The following is a 12225-nucleotide window of genomic DNA, read 5'->3' as shown; positions in this document are numbered from 1 at the left end:
GTGTCACTCACTCACATTACAGCCTTTCCCCCACATGCTATAGAGCAGCACCTCTCTCTCTCCCTCCTCCCAGTGTCACTCACTCACATTACAGCCTTTCCCCCACATGCTATAGAGCAGCACCTCTCTCTCTCCCTCCTCCCAGTGTCACTCACTCACATTACAGCCTTTCCCCCACATGCTATAGAGCAGCACCTCTCTCTCCCTCCTCCCAGTGTCACTCACTCACATTACAGCCTTTCCCCACATGCTAGAGCAGCACCTCTCTCTCCCTCCTCCCAGTGTCACTCACTCACATTACAGCCTTTCCCCCACATGCTAGAGCAGCACCTCTCTCTCCCTCCTCCCAGTGTCACTCACTCACATTACAGCCTTTCCCCCACATGCTAGAGCAGCACCTCTCTCTCCCTCCTCCCAGTGTCACTCACTCACATTACAGCCTTTCCCCCACATGCTAGAGCAGCACCTCCTCTCTCCCTCCTCCCAGTGTCACTCACTCACATTACAGCCTTTCCCCCACATGCTAGAGCAGCACCTCTCTCTCCCTCCTCCCAGTGTCACTCACTCACATTACAGCCTTTCCCCCACATGCTAGAGCAGCACCTCTCTCCCCTCCTCCCAGTGTCACTCACTCACATTACAGCCTTTCCCCCACATGCTAGAGCAGCACCCCTCTCTCTCCCTCCTCCCAGTGTCACTCACTCACATTACAGCCTTTCCCCCACATGCTAGAGCAGCACCTCTCTCTCCCTCCTCCCAGTGTCACTCACTCACATTACAGCCTTTCCCCCACATGCTAGAGCAGCACCTCTCTCTCTCCCTCCTCCCAGTGTCACTCACTCACATTACAGCCTTTCCCCCACATGCTATAGAGCAGCACCTCTCTCCCTCCTCCCAGTGTCACTCACTCACATTACAGCCTTTCCCCCACATGCTATAGAGCAGCACCTCTCTCTCTCCCTCCTCCCAGTGTCACTCACTCACATTACAGCCTTTCCCCCACATGCTAGAGCAGCACCTCTCTCTCTCCCTCCTCTCACACTTGTGTTAATAAATTAAATGACTTGCGTCTTCCCTCACTCAGATCGGGTCTGGATCCGACCAGGTCTATTTGCAACGGATCTAGTTGTCCTTGGGTCTGTTTGTAAAGGTCTCTATAATTGTATTATTTATGCATCTCAGGTCCAGGTGGGAAAGCCCCAGGCCCATTTCTTGAAGATCTCTACTGCCTTTGATTTAACTCCTGCACATGCGAAGTTCGGCGCGACACGGCCATTAGACCAGATGAGATCGGCTACAAAGTGTGATCTGGGATTTCTATTGGAGAGGCAGTTTCTGCCTATCTTTGATATTGGTACCCATTACTGGTAACACCATGAGGATATGACAAACAGGCTTTAAACTGCATAGCGGTTGTTTTGGTGGAGTTGGAGGTGAAACTGAGTTAGAGCTGTTAAATGCACAAGCAGCTCCTGGCGTTATACCTAAAGTGGACATTGCCATTGGCTGCACGAAGTCGCATTAAGAGAAACATCATGCAGCCTTGTTTACAAGTTGGAACACTGGAATGTGAGATGGAATCTACACCTTGATTAGGCTGATAGAAATCCTCATTTCATTTGAAGGATTTTCAATTTGAGTGTCCGTATTTCTATATAGCCTACTTTCTCCTTCTGAACTTCTAACACCAGTGAGATGGGTGTGGCTTTGTGACAATGATCAAGAGCAGCTTCTCACCAATTTGACAGCTCCAACGCAGTTCCACCTCCGACACCGCCAAAACAGTTATGCGGGTGTCGGCTCTCGCCGGCTAACACTCGATCTGATTGAATCTAGGCCTTACTCAGAGAATTGAACGTGTTCTGTAGCTATACCAAGTTTTTTCACATTTTATTTCACAGTGGTAAATATACTTCACATTTTCACGATATTGTTAACCACTGTTCAAGGTCTACCATCAAGTTATTTCATGTCATTTCTTGTCCTGGCTATTCAATGTCACCCCCACACAGAGGTAGTGACACCCATCTCTCAGAATGACTGTTCCCTTTGGGTAATGTTAGACAGTGCAACTGTTCAGTCTACAATTGGGAGTGTCTTCAGTGGAATAGTGAAGATACACTGTGACCGGTTTGCAAATCTGCTTGTGCTATAGTCAACTCCTGTTGTGCCATGTTCGTTGTCATGCCAACAAAAGTCAGAGGAGTAGGCTAAAGTACATACAGCTCTTGCAACCTGGCTGTTTTCTGTCTAGTCACAAGAACAGTTCTAGTCAACCCTTCATGGTAGACTCTGCAATGTCTGCAGCCCAGGTGGAGGGTTAGAGAGTCACTGTCCAGCAGGTCTCAGCTCCTGTTTCACCATCTTCTCAATGTCCTTGTACACATCTGGGTCCTCAATGGTAGGGGATATCTGTGGAGACAGACACAGTCTTCCGTACTACTAGTAGTAGTAGCAATATTTTCTTTCCAATTCTGTGTAAATCTTATTACATTGTGAGTGAATTTCATCTTTCATATAATCCTCAAACTTTTATTCAATTTGTCGGTATGAATTAAATTGATCCAACACCGACTCGCCAGATAATTGGCAGCTGTACAGGAATAATAATCCAGTGCTATTATTGGTGAATAATTGCCTCTCTGTCTTCCAGAACCAAACAAAATATTATTAATATAGAGACATTCCTCAAAGTGTGCCTGAATACCTCAGATTCTAATATGCTACAAAAACATTGTTGTTGGCTTCAATCCATGTAGTATTGACATGGTGGGTGAATGTGTGGTGAGTTACCGTGTATGGCTTCCAGTTGACCAGGTTAGCCAGGGAGGAGCGGGGGATCTTCCCAGAGCGGGTCTTTGGGAGACCTCTGACAATCAGCACCTTCCTGAAAGCAGCCACGGGCCCGATGGTCTCTCTGACCAGGCTCACAATCTCCTTCACCACGTCTCCCTGGCTCTTCTTTAGGTCTGAGACAGACCCACATACACAGGTGTTTGAATTTCTATAACCCCACAGTCACAGTAATGTTGGATCCCCAAATTGCTCTATTAAATGGACATTTGTCCTGTATCTCTTACCGTTTCTGAGAACACACAGAGCCAGGGGGACGTGGCCCTTCAGGGAGTCCTCCAGACCCACCACAGCACAGTCCACCACCCCGGGGTGCAGCAGGACAGACTGGAACACACAAAGCCTCTTAGAATCTGAGAGTGAAATACTTACACACTGGAAGGCTCAGCATTCCTGAACAGTCCCATTACAAGTCAGAATGTTTAACAAACTTCATTGTAACTTATTTTACCTGTTGTCCTCCGGTTTTGTCCCTATGTCGGGGGTAATCTGATACAACATATCCACAGGGAACAGTGGAGGCTGCTGAGGGAAGGCCGGATCACAATAATGGCTGGAACGGAGTGAATGGAATGGCATCAAACCCATGGAAACCATGTATGTTGTATTTGATACCATTCCACTGATTCCGCTCCAGTCATTACCTCAAGCCCATCCTCCCCAATTAAGGTGCCGCCAACCTCCTGTGACAGGGAAGTGTTATCAACCCAACCTTCGCTAGTACAGTGGTCTGTATATCGGTTTGTACTTCTGCTTTTTATTATTCAATACTGATGCAATTTGCACGTGACAAACACTTTCACAATATGGCAGAGCCTAACCGAACCACGGACCAAACGACAAACACTTTCACAATATGGCAGAGCCTAACCGAACCACGGACCAAACACTTTCACAATATGGCAGAGCCTAACCGAACCACGGACCAAACACTTTCACAATATGGCAGAGCCTAACCGAACCACGGACCAAACGACAAACACTTTCACAATATGGCAGAGCCTAACCGAACCACGGACCAAACACTTTCACAATATGGCAGAGCCTAACCGAACCACGGACCAAACACTTTCACAATATGGCAGAGCCTAACCGAACCACGGACCAAACGACAAACACTTTCACAATATGGCAGAGCCTAACCGAACCACGGACCAAACGACAAACACTTTCACAATATGGCAGAGCCTAACCGAACCACGGACCAAACACTTTCACAATATGGCAGAGCCTAACCGAACCACGGACCAAACACTTTCACAATATGGCAGAGCCTAACCGAACCGCGGACCAAACGACAAACACTTTCAGCTGATTCTGAGGAAATGAGATTGAAAATACAATCTACAGACCCTAAAGGCACCGGTTAAACAACACTTTCCGGTGGATACCCCATCTCCACCTCCAACAGGACCAACAGCATGTACAACCTGTAATGTAACTGCAAATAGCATTTCATTCAACATTCTGGCCTGTAGTCTTTTTTAGGGTGACTTTGGTCAGACTGAAAATCCATGTTTAGGGATTGTAACACTCAGAGATGTTACATTTCTGGTCAGGTTACATGGAGAAACCTTTTTTCCTAATGACATTTCTACTCCAGTCATTAACTATGCGTCTCCACCGTGTGGCTGACACAGATGCCAAAACACAAGGGAATAACCTGTTAACAGGTAGATTCATATGCAACCTGGACCTATTATTCTCTCCGCTCCTACCTCTTCCAGCGCACCTGCCGACAGCCTGTGGCCCGCCACGTTGATGACATCATCAGAGCGAGACATGATGTACAGGAAACCCTCCTCATCCACGTAGCCTGCGTCCATGGTGTCATAGAAACCCTAAGGTAAACAGCAGGTAATGACTGACGTTCAGATAAAATCACCACTCTAGTGTAGATCACCTTTGGGTGTTTTTGTTCTGTTATCTACACTGAGTATACAAAACATTGGGAACACCTTCCTAATATTGAGAACAGCCTAAATTCATCGGGCCATGGATTCTACAAGGTGTCAAAAGCGTTCCACAGAGATGCTGGCCCATGTTGACTGTTGTGTCAAGTTGGCTGGATGTCCTTTGGGTGGTGGACCATTCTGGATACAAACGAGAAACTGTTGAGCGTGAAAAATCCAGCAGCGTTGCAGTTCTTGACACACTCAAACCGGTGTGCCTGGCACCTACTACCATACCCCGTTTAAAGGCACTTAAATCTTTTGTCTTGCCCATTCACCCTCTGAATGGTACACATACACAGTCCATGTCTCAATTGTCTCAAGGCTTAAAAATTATTATTTAACCTGTGTGCTCCCCTTCATCTACAGTGATTGAAGTGGTTTTAACAAGTGACATCAATAAGGGATCATAGCTTTCACCTGGATTCACCTGGTCAGTCTATGTCATGGAAAGAGCAGGTGTTCCGAATGTTTTGTGCTCACAGTGTATAATCATACAGTACATTTCAACACAAAATTCATCCAGCCTGTCCCATGATTTACATGGTTATTAAAGTTTAAATCTAGAATCGAAAGTCATTATGCATATTGGTAAGTATGTGACAAATCCAAAGCAGTGAACACACACACACACACACAGTAACGTGGTGAATTATTATCTGATGCTAAGACATTAATAAAGCCTAAAGGTGAGATAACCTACAGGGAACTTGGTGAAGTAGAGCTCCTTGAAAAGCTCCTGGTTCTGCCACAGAGATAAAGCTGCTCCTGGTGGTAGTGGCAGCCTGGAGGAGAGGAGAGACGGAGGGTGTGTGTATGGATGAGAGAGAGAGAGACTAGTGTCTGACATGCAACAGACGGTAGCAGTGACTGAGGTGACACCGTGGGACAGCTGGATCCCCATGCCAGTCACGGTGAGGACTATTACAGTGACACTGATCCCCATACTCTGTGATGCTACAAATAACATCCAACAACAACTTTAGCTAATAACAAATGCGATAAAACAGTTCCTTTATAATTGTAATAATCAGAGGAGGTCTAGGGTTGTCTTCTTTTACCCATGAAGCCATGATCACAATAAACCCCCACCCACTGGCTTCAAGTCTGAGGCACTGTTTTTCTATGGGGAGATAAGATACTCTAGGATTTCTAAACCCGTATGTATAATACTTTGGGTTTAGCAAGTGTCTAAATTAGAAAGATAAGCCTGTCAGTCTATAAGGTTTATAAAAGAGTTGGGGGGCTGAGGTAGTGGATACCATTACACTGCACCTTTAGTGGGTTCAGACATGGAGCCCAGTGTCTGCTGGGCCTGACCTGACCCTCCGTGTGAACACACACACAGGTATAGGGTGACTGAGTATCTGAACCTTTGTTTACCCAGGGTCACTCTCAATCACCCCCAAATGTTCTTGAGAGGGTCATCCAAGTTCAAGCCCTGTCCGCATCACACCCGTTTACAAAGCAGCATGTTTGTGTATTGTAGTTGCATCAAGAACAAATGACCTTTGAACAAAATTGGAATATATATATTTTTAAAGTCTGTACTGTTGGTGAGAGTATAGAAGCTTTCTCTGTCTGTCTTTGACTGCTGCCAGATCTAGGGCACCCCTGGTATTGCTCTAGCCCGGAGAGGAAATGAACAAACCAAGACCTAATAATGTTCCATGGTTCAACCGCCTGCATTTATATCCTAATGAGGCTGTCACCCTTTTTTGAATGCACTTCCACACTCAGACACAAAACAGCCTTTGAAGCAACAAAACAAACCAAATTCAATTAGGGCACTAATGCGTTTTCTTAGCGCATGAGATCCTCACCACCCAAAGGAAATAACAATGCCTAAGGTTTATTTACACAATGCACTATAAGAAAATACTTTTGATGCCTCCCATCTTGACTCTGGAAGAGAGATTCTCCATTATCAATTCACCTCAGAGCTAAAGGTATTAGTTCTTAAACAGAGAAAAGGGTTGGTTATAAGAGTTGTGGCTATTAGTTCTCTGATGAAAAGCTCCATAGCAGCTTGGGCTGAATCCATTGTAATCCACCTTGTTGGTAGAGAGACAGTGGCAGCAATAACAATGAGGTGGCGAATGGAAGATGGGAGTGATTTCCAGGTAACAGGCTCACAGATAAGAGCACAATGGGGAGGAAGGACTGATGTGCCCTCGCCGTGGCCCGGCTCACACAATCAGCTCCCAACACACACATTCTCTCTCGTTCTCTCTCAGCTCCTTCTGTGGAAGCTACTACAGTGGAGACCTGTCTGTATGGAGAAGGTGGTGCTGCATGTAGCCCTGGGTGATGGAAAAATGTTTTGTATGGTCGTTTCAAAGTAAATTATTTCCATAAAACAATTCCACCCTCCTATTTGAACAGATAGAAAACAGGACTTATTTTACTGTGCTTGAGTTTCTAAAAGTGACAGTGTGTGTGCGTGTGTGTGTGTGAGTGAGTCTATTTCCCTGTGTGTTCATCCTCCCTGATGCAGAGACAGAAAGGTTTGCTACTCCAGGTGACAGAGGCAGTATAACAGAATGACTTAGCTGCTCACAGAGGTGTGGCCATGACCATGCGGCTGGCTTACCTCACCACAATATTTCCCAGGGTCCTTGGCGTCACCTCCTGCATATCATCGTCGATCACTGTGACTAGAGAAGGGAGAGGTGCATAGAAATCAGATTTATAAGGCTTATATTTCAGCAGTGGGCGATGTGAGATGTCAAAATGTGGGTTGCTCTGAAGTTCAACCTTTTGTATTGATGGTGTGTGTTTTTTCTTTTCCCAAGCCAATATCCCTGGACTCCTCTCACACATGCCCATATTAAAACAATTACAGTGTGACATTAATAACTTTTTGCTGATTACAGTTACAGAGCCTGAAAAGTAGCGTCTCTCTCTGCATACTGGTCAGGTAAATTTACTGAGACATTTCAGAACATTTGGGATAGTTCAAGAGTTCCAGTCATGCCCATGGGCAGCACGTGCCCCTCATATTTGTCCTGTTTAAAAAAAAAAAAATATTTTGTTTTTGTAAAAGTTTTGTTGTTGTTGTTTCTCTGGAATACTACTAGCCACCTAGAAATGTTATGAAGTTGGCTTTGGCTAACCTATATAGTAGCTCGTTGGGAGATTGGGAACCTAAGAAGCCATTTCAGGATATCAATCAAGTTAGCTAGTTTGTCTATCAACACTACATGACCAAGTATGTGGACATCTGCTCATCGAACATCTCATTCCAAAATCATGGGCATTAATATGCTATAACAGCCTCCACTCTTCTGGGAAGGCTTTCCACTAGATGTTGGAACATTGCTGCGGGAACTTGCTTCAATTCAGCCACAAGAGCATTAGTGAGGTCGGGCGATTAGGCCTGGCTCGCAGTCAGCGTTCCAATTCATCTCAAAGGTGTTTGATGGGGTTGAGGTCAGGGCTCTGTGCAGGCCAGTCAAGTTCTTCCACACCAATCTCAACAAACCATTTCTGTATGGACCTCGCTTTGTGCACGGGGGCATTGTCATGCTGAAACAGGAGAGGGCCTTCGCCAAACTCTTGCTATAAAGTTGGAAGCACAGAATTATCTAGAATGTCATTGTATGCTACAGCATTAAGATTTCCCTTCACTGGAACTAAGGGGCCTAGCCCGAACCATGAAAAACTGCCCCAGACCATTATTCCTTCTCCACCAAACTTTACAGTTTGCACTATGCATTCGGGCAGGTAGATTTCTCCTGGCATGCGCCAAGCATGATTCATCACTCCAGAGAACGCGTTTCCACTGCTCCAGAGTCCAATGACTTTACACAACTCCAGCCCGACGCTTGGCATTGCGCATGGTGATTTTAAGGTTGTGTGCGGCTGTTCGGCCATGGAAACCCATTTCATGAAGCCCCCAAAAAACAGTTATTGTGCTGACGTTGCTTCCAGGGGCAGGTTGGAACTCGGTAGTGAGTGTTGCAAGAGAGTTATCGATGATTCTTATGCGCTACGTGCCTCAGCACTTGGGGGTCCCGTTCTGTCAGCTTGTGTGGCCTACTACTTCAGGGCTGAGACATTGTTGCTCCTAGACGTTTCCACTTAACAATAACAGAACTTACAGTTGACCGGGGCAGCTCTAGCAGGGCAGAAACTGGACGAACTGACTTGTTGGAAAGGTGGCATCCTATGACGGTGCCACGTTGAAAGTCACTGAGCTCAGGCCTCCCGAGTGGTGCAGCGGTCTAAGACACTGCATTGCAGTGCTTGAGGCGTCACTACAGACCCGGGTTCGACACAAGGCTGTGTCACAACCGGCCGTGATCGGGAGTCCCATAGGGTGGCGCACAATTGTCCCAGTGTTGTCTGGGTTAGGGGAGGGTTTCACCGGGGGTCTTTACTTGGCTCATTGCACTCTAGCGACTCCTTGTGGGCGGACTGGGCGCCTGCAGGCTGACTTCAGTCGCCAGTTGAACGGTGTTTCCGCCAACACATTGGTGCGGCTGGCTTCCGGGTTAAGCGGGCGGGTGTTAAGAAACGCAGTTTGGCGGGTCATGTTTCGGAGAACGCATTACTCGACCTTCGCCTCTCCTTAGCCCGTTGGGGAGTTGCAGCGATAAGACAAGATCGTAATTGGATCGCAATTGGATATCACAAAATTGGTGAGAAACAAAATGGCACAGGTAAGGCCATTCTACTGCTAATGTTTGTCTGTGGAGATTGCACGCCTGTGTGCTCGATTTTATACACCTAGCAGCAACGAATGTGGCTGAAATAAGCTGAATCCACTAATTTGAAGGGGTGAACGCATACTTTTGTATATATAGTGTACCTTAGCTGCATATCTACTGGCAAGGTTGGTAGACTTTAGAAAAGCAAGCAATTATTAATTTACTGAATAAGATTCACATTCCTTTCAATCTTTTACCCAAATTTTAGCAGAGATGCAGAGAAGCATATTTAGTTTCTTTAAAAAAATAACCACCAGTCAGGAGGATACAGACAGCTCAAGAGGTTTTTCTGCTTAGATATGCAGAAAAATAAACACTTTACATAAAATTAAGCATAACGATTTTGGCTAGATTGCAGAAAAAAAGCTGTTTCAGGTGTTAGAAAAATGCTACATTCTCCAACTTCCGGATAGGGGTCCTAGCCCCCCAGCCATCCTCACGTACTTTGTGCCTCCTCAGACTTTTGAGGTGCATGACACCCCTGGATAGTTCTGCTCTAATGAAAAGAGACAGGTTAGGTCTCACCATTGTATCCTGGAACGGGTTTGCCAGCCTGACCAGCAGGGGGAGACAGAGAGTTTCCCAGGCCAATACAGGAGGACGTGATGGCTGAGCCACTCTCTGATGAAAGGAGAGAGGGAGAAAGAGAACAGAGGGCATACAGGGTGAGATCATTAAGACTTTACACTTTTACTGCCACAACTCATGCAACTTCCACGCTACTCTCTTATCTCTGCAACACACATGCACTTTATAAACACACATTCACACGTGCGTACACACACACAGAAACATATGCACGCATGCATGTGCGTTGTCCTCAAAGATCAATGTAACATCAGAATTTCAACTTTTTCCCCCACAAAATGGTTTGTGATTGTCAGGCATGTCATCAAAGCTGTGGTTGAGCCCTATGTTCTTTCTGTGAGCAGAGTTAACCTACATTACCAGAACTATGACAGTTCCTATGGGCTCTCTGAGTCACACAACCAACCTCCACTCCACACAGCTGCTCCACTTTATACTGAGATATCTCTGTCTATTCTGTCTCCAGTCACATGCCCACACATCAACACTACAGCCCTGGTTCCAACCTAAATACAGCAGAACAATCAAAGAGGTGACATATCACACAGGGGAGGCTCTGATGGAGGATAGGAGAAGAGAATATAACCAATTGTCGCCACCGCAAATAGTTTTCTTGCTATATCCTCATCAATGTATCCTGTTGTCATGGAGATATCTGAATGTGAGAGCACTCTAACCTACTTCACTTTCTTAGCTAGCGTTTTGGACTAAGCTTCTATCCATATCATAAGGCATTCTTTGCTTGGGGGGGGGGGGTTGACTGTGATGGAGACGTCGCAGAACATCCCAGATCAATGGAGGGAGAGAAATGAATCCTCCTCTAGCCACTAGGGCAGTGCCCTCTGAACTGGGGATGTTCTGCACCACTCAGGGCTCATTAATCATCAGCAGGTTAATCCCTCCCTGTAGACTTCAAAGCCCTTCTACCTCCGGCCAACATTGACGGCCAACACTGAGGTCTCCCCCAATAGGAGACACAGAAGGTTGACCTATGTCTGCCCCGGTCTCACATACCTGGTCAAAATTCAGGACCTATCAGCCGGTGGCCTCAGCCACCTCAGTGACCAATGACAACAAACCAGCCACTGTTCTGCTTCCTCCTTGAGTGTGGAAGCAGGGAGATGACATGGTGTAGTAGGCCCGCCTTTTGTTTACAGCTCTGTTATATATATATATGGATAGAGATCAATAAACCTGTGCAGAGTAGCTGTGTGTGTCTGCTCAGCCCACATATAGATCAGTGCAGAAACGGTAGATTCTAGCAACACATGTAGACCGTGACAGCCCTCTCTAAATGGGAACATGTGAGGATTACACAATAAACCCACTGAGCTATGGCAGCAGCGTTGTGTTTAAATTCACGCTGTTAGCTGCAGTCGTTGTAATTGCGGCATAGATTTCAGACAGCAATTAAAGCCGGAACAGAGATGAGCAGTGACAACCAATATAATGGCCAAGTATAATTGCGCTCGCTGATTAAACACTTAGAAGGAAAACAATGCCCAGGGCTTAATGGTCTGCTTACATAACAAGGTACATTTGGGCTGTTAGTGGATACTAGAACACAGAGAATAAAACACCTTGGAACATCTCTGGGTTTTTTAAAGGCCAACTGCAGCACTACCCAATTCCATGGGAAAAGTATAGATCTACAGTACTTTATTAATTGATTGTTAACCGATCTTTGTTTCAAATACTTTCATTTTGTCCTGAGTTCTTCCTGATGTGTAAGGGGCAGCAGTAGCCCAGAGGTGAGAGAGGCGGACCAGCAGCCGGAAGGTTTCTGGTTCCAAGCCCTGTGCCGGGCAACACAAAAATGGGAATGGAACTGAATTGGAAGGCTACTGGACTCTGTCTGATCCCATGTAACATCGCCTGTCATTGTGCCCTTGAGCAAGGCACTTAACCCCGAACAATTGCTCTCACTGCTGCTAACCTTATGCCTCTCAACGTGTCTGTGTTAGAGGTCTTCACAGATCCGCCCGAACTTGAATTAACCAGACCTGACCTAGGACCCGAGCGGTTTGGTCTGTTCAGATCCGGGTCCTACCTCTAGTCTGTGTGTATCTGGGAGTGTTGAGAAGACAGAAGGCACATTTCCATTCTAACCAATGGACAAT

The 12225-nt window shown here is 46.1% G+C and overlaps 1 protein-coding gene across 5 annotated transcripts in view; it reads right to left on the bottom strand.

The window, feature by feature from the left end:
* Positions 1–1873: 1873 nt before the first annotated feature.
* Positions 1874–12225, bottom strand: part of acss3 (acyl-CoA synthetase short chain family member 3) — a 35951-nt gene continuing 25599 nt past the window's right edge. For 4 of the 5 annotated variants that reach the window (XM_024377290.2, XM_024377289.2, XM_024377294.2 and 1 more), the window contains 7 exons: positions 10043–10138; positions 7399–7462; positions 5509–5590; positions 4572–4694; positions 3081–3180; positions 2794–2969; positions 1874–2412 (listed from right to left, as the gene is read on the bottom strand). In XM_024377290.2, the coding sequence (XP_024233058.1) occupies positions 2329–2412; positions 2794–2969; positions 3081–3180; positions 4572–4694; positions 5509–5590; positions 7399–7462; positions 10043–10138 (725 nt within the window). In that variant the 3' untranslated portion in view covers positions 1874–2328. The remainder of the gene's footprint in view (positions 2413–2793; positions 2970–3080; positions 3181–4571; positions 4695–5508; positions 5591–7398; positions 7463–10042; positions 10139–12225) is intronic. The other variant, XM_024377292.2, reaches the window with a different exon arrangement.

The sequence above is a fragment of the Oncorhynchus tshawytscha genome, linkage group LG17 (genome assembly GCF_018296145.1).
Source record: "Oncorhynchus tshawytscha isolate Ot180627B linkage group LG17, Otsh_v2.0, whole genome shotgun sequence".
Classification (NCBI taxonomy): domain Eukaryota; kingdom Metazoa; phylum Chordata; class Actinopteri; order Salmoniformes; family Salmonidae; genus Oncorhynchus; species Oncorhynchus tshawytscha.
This window is presented reverse-complemented; position numbering and strand designations above follow the sequence as displayed.